The sequence below is a fragment of the Anser anser genome, assembly GCF_964211835.1.
Source record: "Anser anser genome assembly, chromosome: 4".
Lineage (NCBI taxonomy): Eukaryota > Metazoa > Chordata > Aves > Anseriformes > Anatidae > Anser > Anser anser.
In genome coordinates, this window is record NC_139724.1 from 75,900,313 (window position 1) to 75,919,581 (window position 19,269).

Genomic DNA, 19,269 nt, shown 5'->3' on the forward strand with positions numbered 1-19,269 from the left:
ACAGTGCAAGAGGACGTTTATTGGGGCTCGTATGTACACGGCGGGGGCGGACGCGCACGGTGCCGCGGCTCAGAGGCCGGGCTGCCTGCCCTGCTGCCGGCCCGCCAGCTGCATCAGCCGCAGCAGCAGGTCCCCGGCTGAGCCGTCCAGCACCGTCAGGTTCTTCTCCGCCGCCTCCTCGGCCCTCTCGCTGCCTTCCTCCAGGCACGAGGCGTCCGCGGCGCAGGTGTCTTCGGCGGAAAGCAACAGGGACACGTTTAGGAGCTGCGGGTTTCGAGCCCCGGGCACCCGCGTGGCTCGAGCTCCGGCTTCGGTGCTCGCGTTAACCGGGGAGCGGGGCTTTCGCTGGGGTGTCAGGGGGTTTTTGTGCCCAGTTCGGCAACGTCTTGAGGCGGCGCGGGGACAGGGTTTGGGTTCAGCTCCAAGCCCGTTCTCCGTGTCCTGAGCTGGGGACGTCGGTGCTATCGCCCCGTGCCCACCTCCCCTTCAGGTGGCAAACCGCAAGGACACCAGCTCCTGGCACCCCCCCGACCCCTCCCACACCTTCCCCGCTCCCCTCAAACCCCCCAAAACCCCCCGTCAACCCCACGTGGGCACCCACCCCAGCCCCGTCGCCTCCCCCGGCCCCTTTTGGGGCCCCCTCCCCGTTACCAGCGCTGCAGCAGACGCCGTCGGCGGCGCAGCGGCCGCCGGAGCCGCAGGGCTGCCCGCCGGGCTGGCAGGGCGAGGGCAGGTAGTCCTCCTCGGCGCAGCGCCGCGTCTCCGCCGTGCCCACGTAGCAGCCGCCCAGCTCCACGCCGCAGCAGATGCCGGGGCCGAAGCAGCGACCTCTGTTCCCCGGGCCGCAGGGCAGGCACTGCAGGGTGGGGGGGGGACCCGGCAGCTCGAGCACCCGGCCCCAAAAATAAAGGGGAAGGGGCTCTGGGTGTGTTTGGGGTCACAAAAAGCACCCCCCCCCCCTCCCCAGCACCATTCAGGTGATGCCCAGGTCCCCACCTCCAGCACGTATGTGCCAAGGGGGCTCGTCCCGGTGGCCCCTTGGGTCCCCACGGCCGCTCCCAGCACGGTTTCAGCCCTATCCCCCAACCCCACGAGCACCCACGGGGTGCCGCAGATCTTGGGGGGCACCCTCGGCGCCCCGCAAACCCGCCCCCAGCACCCCGAAATCCCCTCGCGGCCCCGTACCTGCCGCAGGGCCGTGTCGGCCAAGGCGCGCTTGCCGCCCCGGGGGCAGTTCTGGATGTAGCAGGCGGAGGAGAGGGCGAGGAGGCAGAGGAAGGAGAGGGGCAGCGAAGGCTCGGCCATGGCCGGGGGTGCTCGGAGCGGTGCCACACGTGCGAGGAAGGCGGCCGCCCTGCCGCTGGCTGCGCTCCGCATCTGGCCCCGTGCTGTGCCGCCCGCTATTTATGCCACCGTCCCCCCCCTGCCTTGCCCGGGGAGGGGGGGGGGGAGGAGAAGGAGGAGGAGGGCGGGCTGGTTATATTTTTTTTTTTGGTGTGTTTTGTTGTTTTTTATTTTTTTTCCTGTTTTCTTTCCCAAATCTCATCCAAGTGAATCTGTAATCGAGGTGATTCAGTGCAGAAGCGCAAGCGGCAGCGCTCAGGGCTGGCAAATCCCCTGAGCCGGAGCTGCTCGGGGGGCACGGGGCCCTTCCCCCCCCCCCCTCCAAGGGTGGCCACGGGGAGGGGTTGCTCAGGTTTGGGGAAGGGCTGCTGGTTAGTTTGGGGGGGCTGCCTGGGGAGAGGTGGGCTGGAGGGTGCAGGTTTTAGAGGGGTGGTGGTTTGGGGAGCCAAAACCCCAAAAAGGTGTAGAGGATGCGGGTTCGGGGGTGCTGTTTGAGGAGGGACGCTGCACTGCAGGAGGCGGGGTTGGAGGATGTTGTTTTAGGAGGGCTGCTGGCTTGGGGGGCGAGGATTTGGGGAGGGCTGCTGGCTTGGAAGACAGTTTGGGGAGCGATACTGGTTTGGGAAATGAGGATTTAGGGAGGGATGCGGGTTTGGAGGATGCTGCTCTGGGAGGGATGCCGGAGGAGAGCACTGGGGTGCACGCAGGCACCCCTAAACCAAGGGTTTTTTCCCCTCGGCGATGGGAAATTAAAATGCGGCGGGGAAGCAGCTTCCCGACGAGCATCCCGGCCCCGGAGGCGCTGAGGAGGGGCTGGTTTTGGGGTGCCGGAGGGATGGGGACGGCAATGGGGGGGGGAGCCTCCGGGCAGGGCCAAACCTCTGGGATGCTTTCTTATCACAGAGGGGAAACTGAGGCATGGAGGGGTTGGGGCAGGCGCACAACGGAGGTGATGCTTGGCAGGGGGGGTGCCCCGGCCTCATCCTGCCCCGTGGATTTGGAGGGAGGCATCACCCCAGGGGTGACGGTGCTGGTTTGGGCGATGGGGGCCCCCAGGAGCAGCAGTGACTCATTAAGGTGCAGCCTTAATGACCGACATCGTTAGCAGCGACCACGTCCCCCCAGCTCACAGCAGGTGCCAGACCTGCTTGCGTTGCAAGGCCGAGGAGGAGGCAGAAAAAAAAAATTAAAATTAAAAAAGCACTCGGCTGGGGGAAACTTTTCTTTAAAGCGCCCCAAATGTCAGCGCTAAATTGGGCAGCGGCGTTACACGCTCATGCTCCGGCTCTTCATTACTGTATCGTAAAAATTGCATTAGCCGGAGCGATCTGCATTCAAATGACTCTGTGTCTGGAATGATAACGCGGGAATATGAGATTAAAATGTAATTACGCTCTTTAAAGGCGAGGAAGGTTAATAAAATGTTTTCCGAGTTGCAGAGGCTGCGCAGCCGCGACGCAGAATCACTTACGGGAATCAAGGACGGGCTGGGAGGGAGCGATGGGGCGCCGAGGCAAAAAAAAAAAATGGATGGAGAGCACGAAAAGGGGGCTGTGGGATGGCGGCACCGTGGGGGACGTGCTCGGGGGAATGTCCCCAGCCCGCGTGGGGGCTCAGCCGGTGGGGTCCCTGCAGGGCCGTGGTGCTGAGCCCAGCAGGACACCCACCCGCGTGCCCTGGGGCTCCCGAATCCCCCCCTGGCACCCACCCGGGGCCACCTTCTCCACGTCCCCAGCCCCGGGTTTGCTCCGCCACGTCCCTGCTCGTCCCCAGGCTCCCGCGGGCCCCAGCGGAGCCCCCTTCGTTAGCGCTGAGCTCCTAACGATGTGCGGGGCGGCGCGGCGTTCATCGGCGCGGGTGGCTGTGGCCGGGGGAAGGAGGAAGGTAAAAGCCTTTGGGCCGTGCCCGAGGCACCGCCGGGGCGCGTTGGCAGAGGCTCGTGCCCGGCGCCTGCCCGGGTGAAGGGGCACCCCCCAAATTGGCCTGTTTTTTTTGTTTTTTTAACCGCTTTTAGCAGCGCCCGGGGCTCCTCCGGCCCGTCACAAGCGCGTCACTCGGTCACCGTGCCCTGGTGGCCGGCAGGGCGACGGGGAGGGGACACCGGGTGGCCACCAAAGGTTCTTCCCCTGCTCCCGAGGAGGAGACAGCCTCGGTGCTGGAAAACCGAGCTGCTCACGCCTCCTGCCCGCTCTGCACGGGAGCCGAAGGGCGGCTGGGAGGGAAAGACCCCCCCCCCCGCCACGGTCACCACGGGAGCGAGGAGGAGGAGGAGGAGGAGGAAGCATGTCCAGCCGGGGTGCCGGGCTCGGTTCCTGAGCAGTGCAGAGCGAGAGGTGTGCGCGGGGAAATTCGTCCCTTCTCCATCCCTTACCCTCTCCCCATCCTCTGCCAACAAAAAGGGATGCACGGGCTGAGACTTGCTGCCCAGGGGTCCTGTAGTGCCAACAGCGGGGAAAATTGGGTGGATGAGAGCTCGGAACAACCCTGCAGAACACAGAGACTGGTCCCCTGAGCAGGGGGCGGGCCGGGCACCCTCCTGCCACCCCTTCCACCGCCTGCTCCACCCGGCTGAGTGCTCGATTTCCCTGCGTGGCGACCCACGGGGAGGTAACGCGTGCTCAGCCCAAGCGAAACGGCGCCCGGCCTGATCCGCCGCCCGCTGGCAGGGCTTCCCCAGAAACTTCTGGGCTGCTGCGGCTTCGCCCGGAGGCGAGGGGGCTTCGCCTGCGCCAGAGGAGGAGGGCGCCGCGCGGCCGGGAGCGCTCGGAGCGAGCTGGAGGCCTGGGGCGGAGGAGGTGCGAGCGCTGAATCACGCCCGGGTGGCTCACGGCACGCACAGCAGCACCGAGGCTGAGGGATTTTGGCTGCCTTAAAAAAAAAAAAAAAAAAAAAAAAAAAAGGCGTGAGGTTTTTAGGAATCGTTTTTTTGCCCGTTTGCTGGCGGTTGTTTGAAGACGGGGGCTTCACATCTTTGCTACAAAGGGAGGTTACGAGCGCCGTAAGACCGGTACAAAGCGGCGTCGCGGCTGCTCGATGAGGCTGCTGCTCGCTCAGACTAGAAAGCCACGAAATTCATGAGCTGCTCAGCGAGGGGCTGCCTTTTAAGAGAGAACCAAGGCGCTACATGTAAGGTGATTCAGCTGCAAGCTCGTTACCCCAGAGAAACTGGTGCAGAACGTCGGCAAGAAATGCCTGCCCGGCGGAGAGAAATCATCGATTAAGTGGCAGCAGCGGGGGGGGGGGGGGGCTTCCAGGTGACAAAACCCCCCCCCGGCTGTCACCTCACCCTCGGCGCAGCCAGGAGACAGAACGTAGCCGAGTAATTTTCCCCCGGCTTTTTCCCGAGCAGCTCTCCGGAGAGCAGAGCTCCTCGGCGTTTGACAGCTGCGCGGCGGTCCCGAAAGCCCACTGACAGCCCCCGCGGCTCGCCTCCCCACGTCTTGGCTTTTAGCTTTTTGCAGCCCGTTTGTTCGGGACCCTGCTGAGAGATTATTTTTTTTTTCCCCACCCGGCGTCATTAACACGCGCAGCGAGGCCAGTGACGAGGCGGGGCGAGGAGCTGACCGGAACCGCGGGTTTTATTAAGGCGTAAATGTCTTATCGGCCGGACGGGAGCCGGGGGCCGGCCACGCGACAGAGACCGAGAGGCGGGAGGGGGGTGGAGTGCGATGGCTTTTCTACAAGGGTCCCTACGAGCAGAGGGAGGTCGCTGCCAGTCCCTCGTGCCTTAGCCACGGCCTCTCTTCGTCACCTGCTGGACTCCGGCAGGACGAGCGACGTCGGGGGGGGGTGAGGCAGGGATAGGGGAGAGGTCGGGTAGGTTGGGCGTTGTGTTATCCGCCACGAGGACTTGGTGAACAGCTCACCGAACGTTTAAACGGTTTTTAACCCGCGGGGAAGCGAAACTCCCTGCCCGAAAGGCACCGACGCTAACCACTGAGCCACGGGGACGGTGGTGAGAGGGCGGGCGTGACGGTCCTGTATAAACACAAGTCCCTCGTTAAAGAAGCTATGGCTTTTGTTACCCTCGGGCCGCTTTGCTCCGGCGCGATGCTCTAACCCCACCCCCCCCCCACCCCGCTACTTTGTAAGCACAAGGAGACCCAAATCCTCTCCGCGATTAGGGGTGCTCAGCCGGCAGGCTCTCCAAAGGCCGCCGTCCTCGCGCGAATCCACGCAGGCGGCGGCGGCAGCTCCTGTTTTCCTCGCCCTCCCGGCAGGTTAGAAGTGAACCCTCCTGACGTCGTGCGTGGCGACCGACCGCTTGCAGCTCCCGCACGCCACGGCCAGGGACTTCTGCTTCTCGGCCAAGCAGGGGCGGCACAGGAGGTGGCCGCAGGGGAGCTGGTAAACGGGCTCCGTTTTGAAGTAGGGCGAGAAGGTTTTGCCGCAGGACGCGCACCCCTGGGTCTGGCCGCTCCTGCCGTGCTCTGCAAAGGGGACAGGAGAAGAGAAGCTGCTTGGGCGGGGGCTGGAGAACCCGCGCCGCGCCGTGCCACCCCGGGGCCGAGCGGCCTGCGTGCTGTAGGTGCCCATATCTCAGGGCCGCAGCCCGGTTTTTCTCTCTCTACCACGATAAAGGGAAGGGTCTGGCTGCTGGGGGGGGAGGGATTTGTGCTCAGGAGGGGCTGGCTCAAACCAGCATTTGCACCGTTGGGCTTTTAATTGAGGAGAGGTGATCACAGAGCTGCTCGTTTTTACCGAGACAATTTCACTGGCCTCCCTTCCTCTGTTCTGGCACTCGATTTAAAACGCGTTCCTGTGCGGAACACTGCAGGGGGTCATCTCGCATTCCTGTCACCCGCCACCTGTGCAGGGCCGCTCACTCAGCTCTCAAATAGCAGCAATTTGAAAGGGAACAGTAAAAAGCTTAATGGCTTGGCGTCACTGCGAGGCATCAAGAGCTATTCGGGGAGAGTCACTGGGAGCCGCGCACCCCCAGCCCCGCCTCGGGGACACTCGGTCCTTGTGCGCCCACTCCTGCCACCAGCGGGCAGATCCTCGCTCCGGGGAAGGAGAGGAAGCCAGCAGAGCGGGCATCGGCTTGTGGAGGGACGTGAAAAGGTGCAGGGCTTCCAACAGAGCTTCCCTGCAGCCCAGAGAAATCATCTGGGGCACGCACGCACAGCCAGCGCTGTGATTAGGGCATCTAGCTCAACAGCCGGGCAGATACACGAGGAGGAATGGGCTAAAGTTGCGCCAGGGGAGGTTTAGGTTGGATATTAGGAAGAACTTCTTTACCGAAAGGGTCGTTAGGCATCGGAATGGGCTGCCCAGGGAAGTGGTGGAGTCACCATCCCTGGAGGTCTTTAAGAGACGTTTAGATGTTGAGCTTAGTGACATGGTTTAGTGGAGGACTCGTTAGTGTTAGGGCAGAGGTTGGACTGGGTGATCTTGGAGGTCTCTTCCAACCTAGACGATTCTGTGATGCTGTGGTATGTAGGTAGTTATTCATACCTGATGGGATTCCAGGCACAAATTTGGCTTGCTGGCCCCAAAAGACGCCGAGCAGCAGCACAGCCTTCCCCGCAAACCCGGTCCCTGCCCTCGTGCCCCGCTCCCGGAGGCGCTCGCCGCTTACCGAGGCCGGAGGCGGCGTTCCACGAGGTGCTGCAGCCTCCCTCGCCCTGCGCCTGCTGCTGCCCTTTCATCAGCTTGGCCGTGAAGGACGGCATGGAGCTGAGCGCCGAGGTCAAGGCCGTGTCCAAACTCTCTGCGAGCTTTTGCTCGTGAGGGATCGCATCTGCGAAGAGAAGCAGAGGTTTGAGGAGCGGGGCGCTTCTCGGCGGGGGTTACGCCAGCGTTTTGCCCCGTGCAGCACCGAAGACCTCAATTAAGTTAATTAAGACCTCACATTAAGCAAACGGTGTCTGCGTCGCTAATTTGCTAAATCCATCCCCCGGGGGAAGAGCTCAGCCTTGCTGCTGCACATCTGCTGCGGCACTCAGGGCTGACGAGGGCTGAAAACGGCCTGCCCGGGCCGCATGCTGGAGCAGTGCTGGGGATGTCTCTCCCCCTCCTCCCAGCTCCTTCCCTGAGGGATTATGACCCAAAGCAGTAACTCCGTTTAACGCTAGCAGGGAGAAGAGTGAGAGGAGTGAGACGAGAAGCGAGTTCCCTGGTACCTCTGCCTGTCGCCTCCCGAGACGTCGGGCACCCCCCGCCCGACCTGCAGGGAGCACCCTGGGCTGCGCACACCGCCAGGTGCCGTGGCTGCCGGGCAGGAGCTGTGAAAGCACTCGGCTTTCCAAGGGATTTATCTCGGGGCTGCACCTCCGGGCTCTTCTTCTGCCTCCTGGAGCTCACATCCAGCGGTGCTGCCGGATCTGACACACGCTGAGGAAGGCGAGGAGGAAAGGAGAGCAGCGCCCACCTCCTCCTCCTCCTCCAGACACATCACATCTCGTGGGTAATGGCTCCTCCACGGAGCCCGGAGAAGGTTTGGCATCTAGTTGAGCAGGGAAACGCTCCCAAAGCTCAGCCTCCAGCCCAGGCACAGCCCCGAGTGTTTCACCTCCTGTTACCGCACGTTTTCTTGCTGTTGCAAGAACACACCTGGGTGCCTGGGCTAATCGGCGAGCTATGATAAAAAGCCACCTTCACATCGAGCCGTGTGTTCTGGAAAAAAGGTGGCCTCCACCCGGCCGGTGGCTTGAGAGCAAGAAGGAGAAGGGAAATGAAACCTGACAGGGGAACACAGCGACCTGAGCTACCGAGAGGGCTGGGAGGCGGGCTGCACGGGCAGCACAGCGACAGCGACGAGCCTAGAGGGGAGAAAAAGTGAGAGAGAACGGGAGCAAACAGCACCCGGGGATGGGAGAGAGAGGGGGGTGTAAACGAGACGATGAACCCAGTGCCAGGACGTCTGTCAGCAGCAAAACGCGACAGCCTCGGAGCTCTCCGGAGGCAGCGGGGGAATCTTAAGCCTCCTGACTTAAAAACCCGGCCCCGGGCTGTCAGGACACCGAAGAAACGGAAGCGAGTTAGGGAGCCAGGTACCTGTGGAACAGTCCATTTGGATCAGATGCAAGTCACTGTCCGTTTTCATTTTTTTAGCACTGTTCTCTGAGGTAGCCGTGACAAGCGAGTCTGTGGAAGAGAAATAAAGCGGCTGCGCGGCGCTCGGATCCACGCAGTCCATCTTCCTCTTCAGAGAAGACCCGGTTACGGACGAAGGAACGAGCATCTCGGAGGCGTGAGCCCTGCCGAGCAGGTTGGTGCCGGGGATGCTGTGCTGCAGGAGGAAATGATCTATCCTGGCCTTGAGCGTGGGGTGAGGCAGGGGCTGCGAGTGCTGGCTGAAGGCCACCCCGGTGAAAGGGTCGCTGGGCACCCTGCCCCAAGACGCCTCGCTCCGGTTGCACTTCTCCAAGGTGCTCTGGTCGATCACCTTCCCGGAGGGCAGGAGCACGGGGAAGGTCATGATCTCCAGGGTGATGGGGTCCAGGAATTCTTCGGGGACGTCTTGGACCACGTCCACCAGCTTGCGGAGGGCCTGCCGCTCGCCGTCGTTGGTGCCCAAGGGCACGCAGTCGCTCTCCATCGGCGTCCAGAGCTCTGGCTTGAGGCTGCCGCCGTCCTGGGCGAGGCACTGGGAGGCCGCCCGGAAAACCCCCTCGATCACCTCCTGCGGGCACGACTTGGCGGGCTGCCCCCACACCTCCAGCCTCCTGATGCAGGGCAGGCCGCCGCCGGCCACGTGGGTGATGCAGAGCTTCAGGTGCGAGACGTTGCTGAGCGAGGCGGGCCCTTTGTTCCACAGGTCTTGAGACACGGAGCCCGGGTAGGAGAAAACGTTCTCCATCTGGTGGAAGGGAGGCCTCGGCTTGAAGCCTCGGTGGCCGAACGTCACTTTGCTTTGATTTTTTAAGACAGCTTTGCCCACCAGCGTGAAAGTGTCTTTGTCCGACACGGGCTGGCCGGCCAGACCCGAGAAGTGCCCCTCGGGGCTCTGCCAGGAGGTTTTAGCGCATGAGGTAGAGGTGTAGACTTCGAGGCCGGAGAAGGTTTGGTAGCCTCCGGAGGAGACGTCGACGTTGATCCTGCAGATCTCGATGTTGAAGGGAAAGGAGATGGTGACGTGGACGGGGGGTTTGATGAAGTACTCGCTGCGGAAGCCACGATTTCTCCTGGCCAGGTCCTCAGAGATCAGGTTCTCCACTTCGTAACCGTCGGCGGAGATCTGCGTTTCAAGAGGAAAATGGATTTGAGTTGAAGCAAGAAAATAAAGAGGAACCTAATTTCACGGGGACTTAGTCTCAAGTCAACAAACTAGGGATCCTGGCTGTGGTTTCACGTGTAGCTGAGACGAGAGAGGAGAGCCACCCCCAGCCTCCTCCCAGGCACGCTGTCCCATCTCTGCGCCCTCTGCGACCCGGGCAGCGGCCTGCAGCGCCGATTGAACTTGCTGCAAGAGTGAAAAGTCGTGTGTGGGTTGTGGTTTCGGCTGGGTCGGCGAGTTAACTCGCGGCCTGGAGGGGTTTTGGAGAGCAGAGCACTGGGGAAACGGGAGGCTTCCCTCTGTCAGCAGCGGTGAAACGTCACGTCAGCCCCTCCTGCCGCGTGAGGACGTTCTCCGAATCTTCCCTACCACTCACTTACTCAAAGGAGAGACTTACTACGGGAGACTTGCTACTCACAAGTGGCTTTCGACTAAAAACGAGGTGGCAGCTAACAGGTTCTGATGATGCCGAGCAAAAACTTCCGGATCCTGATTAGAGCACCTTCAACAAACATTGCCAAGAGCTGCGTATTCTACCGGACGAGGGGAAAGCTGCAATCTTGCGGGGAAAAACATATCTAGAGTCAAAGCACGCGCACCTGTAAGCACATAACATCGCCTTGTTATGAGATCCTGCAAAACGAGGGCACTCCCCCTCCGGTAATTAGCGTGTGCCACGTTGGAGCACTCACGGAAGGCCACACGGTGTTCTAACACCAACTCGCAGCGCTCGCGTTAATTAATCCAAGCACGGAAAGGGCAAACCGAGTTTGGAAGAGCGGCGTCGGCCCACTGGGAAATCTCCCCGGACTGATCTCTCAAAGCACCGAGCCTTCGGCTCCGCTTCGCCTTCGCGTGAGGTGCGGACCCCGAGCAGGCAGTGGCTCCCGTGCTCAGATCCCTCCCTGAGCCGCCCAGGCCGTGCAAAAAGACGGGAGTTTGCACGAGCTGCCCTCGCCGCACCTTCTCATGGCACAGCCAGCCACGGCGTGATAATTAGCCAGCCCGCTAATTATCACGGATGAGCGGCAAAGAAGCTGCCCCAGCCACGGCAAGCCGCTTCCACCTCGCCCCTCCGCCCCCCCTAAACCAGCACCTTTTTTACATTTTACCTTGTTGCAGTGAATCCTCGGCTTGAACTGGGGGAGACAGACGTTTATGACCATCTTGGCGGCTGGAGAGGGCTCACTTTCTGAGCATCAGACTCAGCTTTAAAGAAAAAAAAAAGAAAACAGAAGGCAAAATGAGTGAACGTCGGCGAAAGGCTCTCGTGTTGCAGCACGGGGGACCTGCGCGGCGCGGCCTTGCACCAAAATCTTCGCCTCCGTGCCCCGTTTTCTCCCCGCGCGCTGCGTCCTTCCGCCGCCCGCAGAGGTTTGGGGCAGGACCCGCGTGGCCGCGTGGACGAGACGCAGTGGCGGGGCCCCTCGGGACGCGGATGGCCCCGCGGAGCTGCTGCGGGGAGAAACGGTTCCCGAGGGCTCCGGCAGCCCCGGGGGGGGCAGCTGAGATTGAAAACAAATATAAATGATCGCTAGTTAACAGCTCCGCGGGGAGCGGCGGGTGTTAAACAGCTCCAAGGGAGGGGGGCCGTGCCCCCAGCGCCCTGCTGAAGCTTCCCACGGCGTTCGTTAACCCGAGGAAAGTGAGCGTGCCTTTCGGCAGCGACAGTGGGACCTGCCGCAGGGCAGGAGGAAGGGGTCTGCATGGTCTGAAGCGAGAAACGCGGCACCCGAGGCACCAACACACGGAGCCCGAGCGTTTCGGGGCGGGCAGGAGCCGCACGGCAGGCGCAGAGCAGTGTTCCTGCGCTCCGACCTCCTGGCTCGCTGGCCCCAAGAGGCTCGCTGCAGGAACGGGGCCGCCTGCGGGGAGTTTTTCCACTCGGCTCCTGAACCGCCCCGACCTCCGGCACCCGCGGCTGGTGGGAGTGAGAGCTTTTGGGTTCGTTCCGAACCCGCTGCCTCGCGGGTTCCTTTAGTCCTTCAGCTCTGACGTAACGAAACATCAGCCCTCGTTGCTCCCTTTCCTGGAACAACTCAACATCCCCCTCAACCCTGTTTCTGATCACGTCGCCTTCTCGGGCTGCAGATCCCCTCCCGCTCAGCCCCCCCGTGGATCCCACCCCTTGGCAGCGCCGCCCCGGGGGCTGCAAGCCTTCGTGGCCGCCCCGGAAAGCTCCTTCCAAGCCCGAGGCCGTCACCGAGGTTATGGCCTCCGTCGTTACCCCTTTCCAAGCCTTCGATCCGCTCTGGCAATTAGCTCTTCGAGGCAATCAGCAATTAGAGGGCGAGAGCAGCACCCTCCAGAGCTGGGGCACGCCAGCACGTGCCACCCCGCGGCGCCGCCACCGCCCCGAGCAGAGGCGCCAGCAGCGGGACTCGAGTCCCCTCTGCACGAAACTCAGGCTTTGGGGTCACGGCACCCTGATCCTCAGCGCCAGCCTTCGCCCCGCCGCTCAGCTTCCACCCTCTGCCCCGTGTATTTGCAGCTCCTTAGAGGAGAAGCTCAGCTTGCCCACCAGCCCCAGCCGAGCCGAGCTGGAAAGGCCGAGGAGACGCGCGTCTCCCTGAGCCCCGCACCAGCACCGTGCCTAAAAGCCACCCCGATTTTCCCCCAGGTATCGCAACAGCATCGCCGCCGCCCTGCTCCCAAGCAACCAAAGCCACCCGCATTCATCCGGGGCGGAGAAAACAAAGCGATCACAGGGAAAAAATGAGCACGAGAGCGGGTTTTATTTGGCACGGAAGCGTTTTGAGGCTCGACGTACCGCAGCAGAGCGCGGGACGGATGCCCGTCGGCAGGGCAGGGCGGGCGGACACGCCAAGGTGGCCTCGGCTCACAAAGCACCTGCCGAAAACGGCGACCGAAGCCCCGGGGAGCGTTTAAATCGGCAGAGATGCAGCGGGCGGTGCTAGGCGGCCCTGCCGAGCAGCGCCGGGTCGAACACTTTGTAGTGCAGGTAGCTCAGCTTCTCCGAGCGCGTGCGCTTGAGCAGGGGGAACCACTCCCAGAAGGGAAGCTCGAGCACCACGTAGCCCAGGCGCCGCAGCTGCCGCCTCTTCAGGCGGTGCAGCCCCAGGAGCCGCTTGGACAGGTAGCAGTAGTGGTTTCGGTTGGACACCTGGATGGCAAGCTTCACCCCCCGGGGCTGCTGGTGCGGCACAGGGGAACGGGGGGCTTCGAGGCAGCCCCCCGGTTTGGGTACAACCTGCCACGAGGTGCCTATGCTAAGAGCTCTGCCCGCAAACGACGCGTGTGGGGCTTGTTCCGCCCCCGTCTGCTCCCGACCAGGAGCCGCGGCTTCGTTTTCCGCTTCCAGGCGAGCCTGGCGGCCGGATTTCCCTTCGATGAGCTGAGCCATCAGCTCGTCCGTCAGACTGACTCCGATGTCTTCCAGCTTCTTACCCGCGGCGGCCTTTGAATTGAAAGGGACGGGGCGCCCGTCCGCGGCCAGGTGCACCTCCAGGTCGCTCGAGCGGGTGTGAGGCAGGATCATGTGGCTCCTCACGTACTCGGGGCCGCCCAGCACGCTCCGGAGAAGGGACTCGGCTTCCACAATCTCGGGCCTGACGTAGATCTCCTGCTCTGCGAAAGCCAAAACCATCTCGGTCATCTCCTGGTAAAGCTGAGGGGCGAGGCGGCTGCCTCGGTAGCCCGGGCACTCGATTTCCACGCTCTTGCCGAGGGTGAAGAGGTCCTTCCCGAGCTCGTATTTGCTCGCTCTCGTTTTCTGGACGAAATCATCCCTCAAAGCATAATCTATCAGCTCCTCCGGGAAGCGTCCGACGAACGCCAGGCCGAGCAAGCCGGTGAGGAGGTGCTCCGGGAACTTGTCGAACTCGTGCAGCTTCCTGTGCATGTGCTCGATCAGGCTGGAGTAGAACTCCTCCTCGTTCGGGGGCTCGTAGTCCAGGCACCCGAAGGACCACAGGAACTTGGCAGCGTCCTTGCTGCGGCAGTAGGCCACCTTGGAGGGCAGGGCGGCGGCCACGGCGGCCAGCACGCCCTCGTCGTAGTAGTGCAGGGAGGAGCAGGTCAGGGTGATGTGCATGACGCCCTGGACGTTCGTGGCCGGGATTCGGGGGGGGACGACCCTCCCCAGCTCCCTGAGGAGGGGCAGGTGGTCCAGGCGAGCGTAGCGCAGCATTTTAAGCACGTTGACCAAAGCGTAGGTGCTCATCTCCTCCATCCGCGGCGAGACCCTGTCGGCGATCCTCCTCACGAGGCGGTCGGAGACGGCGCTGAGGGACTTGAAGAGCCCCAGGCAAATGGCTCCCACCTCCTCCAGGGTGCACGAGTCCAGGTGCTTCCAGATGACGCCCTCCAGCTTCTGCACCAGGTCCGGGGGGGATTTCCGCCCTTCGCCGATGATGTAAAGGAGCTGGACGAGCTGGGGCAGGGCGAGCTCCTTGCAGCTCCTGCCGACGTAGCTGAAGAGGATGCCGAGGTAGGAGGGCACGGCGCGCTCCAGGCAGCGCCAGCAGTCGGCCACCAGCAGCAGCTGCTCCAGGCTCATGGCCCAGGCGCGGCGGCAGAAGTCGCGCTCGCAGGCGTCCAGCACGGGGTGGGCGGGCGGGACGCGCAGGCGGACGCAAGCCTTCAAAACCTCGACGAGCTCCGGAGTGCTGAACGACTGGATCCGGTCGACGAGGCGGCAGCACAGGGCGTTGAACCCGGGCTCGGACACCAGCGCCGCGTGGCGCTCCTCGGGCAGGCGGCTCAGCTTCTGGAAACCCTCCGCGAGAGCTGCCGGGCTCCGCAGGCCCCCCTGGGCGGCCGCACCGCGCAGAACCGCCTCGCCTTCTTCCCAAGGGACGGTCTCCAGCGGCTCGAACCTATCGTAGCTGAGGGATTTGTACTCGGGCCGCCCCTGCTGGAACGCGCGCGGGTCCTCCTTGGAGTCGTGCAGCTCCCTTTGCTCCTGCTCTGCCTCCCGCTTGGCCCGCGCCGGGGGGTTCCGCCTACGGGGGGGCTTGGCCAGGGCGCTCCTGGCGGCTGGAAGAACTTGGAAGGACGCAGCAGGGAGCCCCTGGTGCTCCCGAGCGGCGCCAGGGCTGGCGGGAGGGTCACCGAGAGCCCGGCCGCAGCTCCCAGCCCTGCTCCTGGCGTAGGCAGCGGGCTTGTGCAGCACCCTGTAGCCCGGCGGGGTCAGCAGCCGGATGGCGGCAGCGGGTCTGCTCCCGGCACCGGTGATTTTCGGGTTCTCCTCCTCCTCCTCCTCCTTCCGCGGGCTCTCGCCGCCTCCGCCCTCGGCCTTGCGCGGGGCTGAAGTCAGAACGGCGGCGGTCACCCTGCTCAGCCTCGGGAACCGTCGGCGTACGAGAGCCGTAGCCATGGCTCGCAGCTTGACCGGGCTCTGAACTGCTCCCAGGTACTAAAAAAAGAGGGCAGACGGAGAATGAGTGGCTTCCGCCGGGCACGCGGCGCTCGTTACCTACTCCTTTACGCCGCCCGGAGCCGGGTGACTCCAGCGCCTCCCCCAGAGAGCTGCTGTTCCCCCGGGGAGGCCGCGGGGCAGCCGCTACCGAACGCAAACCACGCGGGGCAGCGCCAGCACCCAGGCGACCCGAGACACACCCGGAGAGGCCAAACCAGCGGGCGGGCACCACCAGCTACAAGGAATCTGGCGGAGATTGTGGGAACTCAGGGAAAAAATCCTCTTTGTCGCTTTGTAAGAGAGCCCGACCGCTTTTCTTTCGTTTTAAGCAATGAACACTTATTTCTGTGATGTGGAGACAGCTTCAAAAGGCTTGATGGACCCAAACGGAGCACTCTGCTCCTTCAGTCGGCGCTGTGAAGCGCCGGCCAGCACCCGCAGGGCTGTGGGAACGCCCACGGTGCCGCTCCGCTCATCACACGGGGGCACCCGGAGGCTCCAAAACTCGCCCGCGGCGGGGCAGCCGGTGCTCAGGAAGGAGAAACGCAAAGCGGGGACAAAGCGGGGCAGAGGCACCGCAAATCGTCACAGGGCGCCGCAGCCCCGGGGGCAAGAACTAGGAGAAAAGCCTCGCCCTCCGGGCACGGGAGCGTTTCCCGGATTTGGGGAACGGAAAGAGACCTCTGTGGAAGAGACCTGTTATGGAGCCCTCTCTGCAGGCTGCGAGGAGAGGCGCCGGGCACGCGCTCCTGGTGGGGACTTCTCGGCTTCTTCCCTCCTCGCTGCCGCCGCACGGCTGCGCCTCGGCCAAACGGGGCACGGAGGAGGACGGGGGGGGGGGGGGCGGTGTGTTTTTAGGGCGGCTGGTAAATAACCAGCAGGCTTCGTGAGACACCCGCTAGGCGCTGATCGTGCTGGGCACCTCACAGCGAGGCAGCTGCTGGGTGCGGGGCGGGCTCTGCCCAGCCCTGTGGCTGTGCCCCCCCCAGCAGCCTGCCTTACGGCTGCAAAAGAGCTTTGGATTTCAAAGCTCTCCCCGTTCGGCGCATATAAATGTCTGATTATATTTAATTTCCATCCCCGCTGGCTACGGCGGCCAGCTGGAGCCGCCTGGAGGCGGCACGACGCCTGGAGCCCAGCAGCCCCGCGCAGGCTGTGAGCCCCTGGCCGGGGAAGGAGACCCCCGGGGAAGGAGACCCTGACCCCTCCAGCACCACCGGCTCCCCCAGCCCCTCGTGGGGGGGCTGCAGAGCTCATCTTGGACGAGAGGTGGTGGGGGGGGGGTTTATCTGGCCGAGGCTTTCTGCTCTGACTCCGTGCTGCACGCCCTCTGTTCGTTCTGCTGTCCCCGAGGGGTGGGCAAGCAGCACCGAGAGACACGCCGCTTCTTTAGGCCACGTCCCGTCTGCTGCTGGGGGGGCGATCCGAGCCTACCCGCAGCGACCAGCGCTCCGCTGCTACCCAAAACGCTCTTCCCGGGACCGACAGCCCTGCTTCCGCGGCAGGGAACCAACGTCCCCGGTGTCTGCACGCCGCGGGCGGGCATCGCCTGCCACTCGGGGTGCGCCCCCGCAGCTCTGCGCTAAGCTCCGTGACGCCTCTGGGGAGATACCCCGTGAGGAGGGATATTTCTCTCCCCTCCCGTTCCTGCGCCCAGCAGCACGAGCACGCGGAGAGCACAGCGGGGCCACCGTACTTCCAGCACCTTAGAAAAAAAACAGGCGAGGGGCTTTTACCCATCTCCACACCTAAACCTTGATGTTTCGAGCTCCTGCAGCGCCGCTCCTCCAGCCCGGCCCACCTCTCCGACCTGCCTCCCTGCCGCCCGCAGCGAGCAGCAGGTTTTTTGCTTTTTTTTTTTTTTTCTCCTAATCCTCACAGCGTTCTCCTAACGCTGTGCTCTTCTGGGTTAGGCGTGCCCGGGCTCCTTCCCATCTCTCCGCGCGGACCTTGTTAAAAAAAAAAAACAAAAAAAAATACAAAAAAAAACCGCCCTTACCGTGTGGTAACTGAGGGTGGAGGAGGCCTCAGAGACCACCCAGTGCAACCGCCCCCCTACCGCTGTCACCCACCGAACCACGTCCCCAGGCACCACGTCCAACCTCTCCCCGAACACCCCCAGGACGGGGACTCCCCCCCCTCCCTGTCACCCCGTCCCCGCACCTGACCGCCCTTTCTGACAGAAATGTCTCCTCATTCCCCACCTGAACCTCCCCCGGCGCAACTTGAGGCCGCTCCCTCCGGTCCTATCGCCGGTTACCCGTGAGAAGAGGCCGCCCCCCAGCTCCCCACAGCTCCCTGTCAGCAGCGAGGCCTCCCCCGGGCCTCCCCGCCCCCCCCCCACTCACCGGGCCCGGCGCTGCCGCCGCCGCCGCCGGCTCCGGCCCTGCCGCCCCCCGCCGCCGCTTCCGGGTGCCCGCCGGTGACGCACTTCCGGCCTACGGGAGCCGAGCGGGGAAAGGGGGGGGGGGATTGAAGCGAGGCCGGTAGGGGGCGTGCGGGCAGCGTCACGTGGGGTGAGGCGGGGGGGGGGTCACGTGACAAGGTGCTCGGCGCCTCGGTGTGGCGCCCTGTGGTGCCTCGGGGGGGCGCCGCCATCTTGGGGCGGCCTGAGGTGGTAGTCACAGAAGCGCAGAATGACGGAGTCAGAGAAACGTAGAACGGCCCGAGTTCAAAGAGTCACAAAATCCGAGCCCTCCGAGCTCATCTGGTCCAACCCTGCCGCCGGTGTCACCCACCGAACCACGTCCCCAAGCACCACGTCCAACCTTCCCTTGAGCACCCCCAGGGATGGTGACACCACCGCCTCCCTGTCACCCCGTCCCTACACCTGACCGCTCTTTCTGAGAAGAAATGTCTCCTCATTCCCCACCTGAACCTCCCCTGGCACAACTTGAGGCCATTCCCTCTCATCACTGGTTACCTGTGAGAAGAGGCCGACCCCCACATTTAGCCTCAGAATCCCAGAATCCCAGAATCATCTAGGTTGGAAGAGACCTTCAAGATCACCGAGTCCAACCTCTGACCTAACACTAACAAGTCCTCCACTAAACCATATCACTAAGCTCTACATCTAAACATCCCTCCTTTATGGTAACCGTAGAGTGAACGCTTGCACAGCCCTTGTTGTACCCCGGGGAATAAGGGCTGGGGACGGCTGTGCCCAGCAGCATCGCCTCCGTCGGCTTGAAGAGATGGACGTGGAGGTGTGCACTGCTCCTCTCAGCTCCCTGAAGCCTCCACCTTTCCCTCCTGCTCCACAATGCCAGGCTGCTCTCCATCCTCAGCGCCAGGAGCTACAAGTGCTTTCACCCCGCTCTAATGGGCTGCGAGGAAGCTGTAGACCAGCACGTGTATGGCTGTGCTGCTGTGTCTGAGATGTGGGTTTCCCTCGTGGAGCCATCTCCAGCATTCCCCCATCACCATTCCTCGGGTCCCTCCTGAAATCCCCTGTAGTTTTTCTGCTTCTCCCACCCGCATGCAACACAACCAGGCAAGCACGCAGTCAGGTTTTTAAAAGGCGCCTTTCTCCATTTTATTTTGCCCAATAAAAATCCTTCACAGTCAGATAGAGATAGGAGAGTGAGAGATACGTATACATATAGATCTTCATATATATTTATATATATACATACCTCTGTACAGATATATATATATATTCACCGTAGAAAATCGCGAAGGCAGTAGCTCTTCACATCTTTATAACCCCATGGAAACATACAACAGACTAGCAGTAGATTGTGAAATGTGGTATAGTTTTAACAAGAATTTCCTAAATGGATACACCTTTGCTGTACAAAAATCCCAGAATGCTGCATTTTATCTCTTTATTTTTCAACCTCTTTTTGTTAAATACACTGACCAGAGGCAAGGTCAAGACAACAGTGTTTGAAAGTGACTGGTGGACAGGAGACACACCCAACCTTATGGAGTTCTTTTTTAAATATTTTATTTTTTTTAAAGTATATTTATATAGATATATATTTTTTTCTTTTTTTTTTCCTTTTCTTTTTTTTTTTTTCAAAGTCTCATTAAACGCAGTTCGGAGAACCAGCAACAGTCAACGCAGAACGAACAGTAACAGAGTCGAGTTCAGAACACTTCTGGTTTGAATTCACAGTAAGAGCAGAGAGAGAGAGGGAGAGACCGAGGCTTCAAGAAACAAACAGGGGAGAGAAAGCACAAGGCTGGGATTGAATTTACAGTCGGGCAGGTCCAAAACGTTGGACGAAGGGTCTGATGCAGAGATCCTACATACACACAGAGCCTGGAGAGCTCTGGCCGCTCCCCTGCGGGGCTTTTATTGCTGGTGAGATCAGACAAC

The 19,269-nt window shown here is 62.3% G+C and overlaps 3 protein-coding genes across 6 annotated transcripts; all 3 read right to left on the reverse strand.

Annotated features, from left to right (window-relative positions):
• Nucleotides 1-3: 3 nt before the first annotated feature.
• On the reverse strand, nt 4-4,238 carry LOC310898627 (neurophysin 2). The gene is made up of 3 exons (XM_083833949.1): nt 1,186-4,238; nt 652-856; nt 4-230 (listed from the first exon to the last, which is right to left on the reverse strand). The coding sequence occupies exons 1-3, from the start codon at nt 1,375-1,377 to the stop codon at nt 70-72; spliced, it is 558 nt and encodes a 185-aa protein (XP_083690075.1). The 5' UTR covers nt 1,378-4,238; the 3' UTR covers nt 4-69.
• Nucleotides 4,239-4,900: 662 nt separating this feature from the next.
• UBOX5 (U-box domain containing 5) lies at nt 4,901-10,774 on the reverse strand. Its single transcript, XM_083833946.1, has 5 exons — nt 10,678-10,774; nt 9,984-10,164; nt 8,344-9,526; nt 6,926-7,087; nt 4,901-5,774 (listed from the first exon to the last, which is right to left on the reverse strand). Exons 3-5 carry the CDS (start codon nt 9,146-9,148, stop codon nt 5,566-5,568), a joined length of 1,176 nt encoding a protein of 391 aa, XP_083690072.1. The 5' UTR covers nt 9,149-9,526; nt 9,984-10,164; nt 10,678-10,774; the 3' UTR covers nt 4,901-5,565.
• Nucleotides 10,775-12,281: 1,507 nt separating this feature from the next.
• Nucleotides 12,282-17,442, reverse strand: FASTKD5 (FAST kinase domains 5). Of its 4 annotated transcripts, none has more exons than XM_083833937.1 (3): nt 17,294-17,442; nt 16,694-16,894; nt 12,282-14,942 (listed from the first exon to the last, which is right to left on the reverse strand). In XM_083833937.1, exon 3 carries the CDS (start codon nt 14,901-14,903, stop codon nt 12,480-12,482), a length of 2,424 nt encoding a protein of 807 aa, XP_083690063.1. In that variant the 5' UTR covers nt 14,904-14,942; nt 16,694-16,894; nt 17,294-17,442; the 3' UTR covers nt 12,282-12,479. The 4 variants fall into 4 exon arrangements, with proteins under 4 accessions (XP_083690063.1, XP_083690064.1, XP_083690065.1 ...); XM_083833938.1 differs by having other exon boundaries at nt 16,682-16,894; XM_083833939.1 differs by having other exon boundaries at nt 16,651-16,894.
• Nucleotides 17,443-19,269: the final 1,827 nt, after the last annotated feature.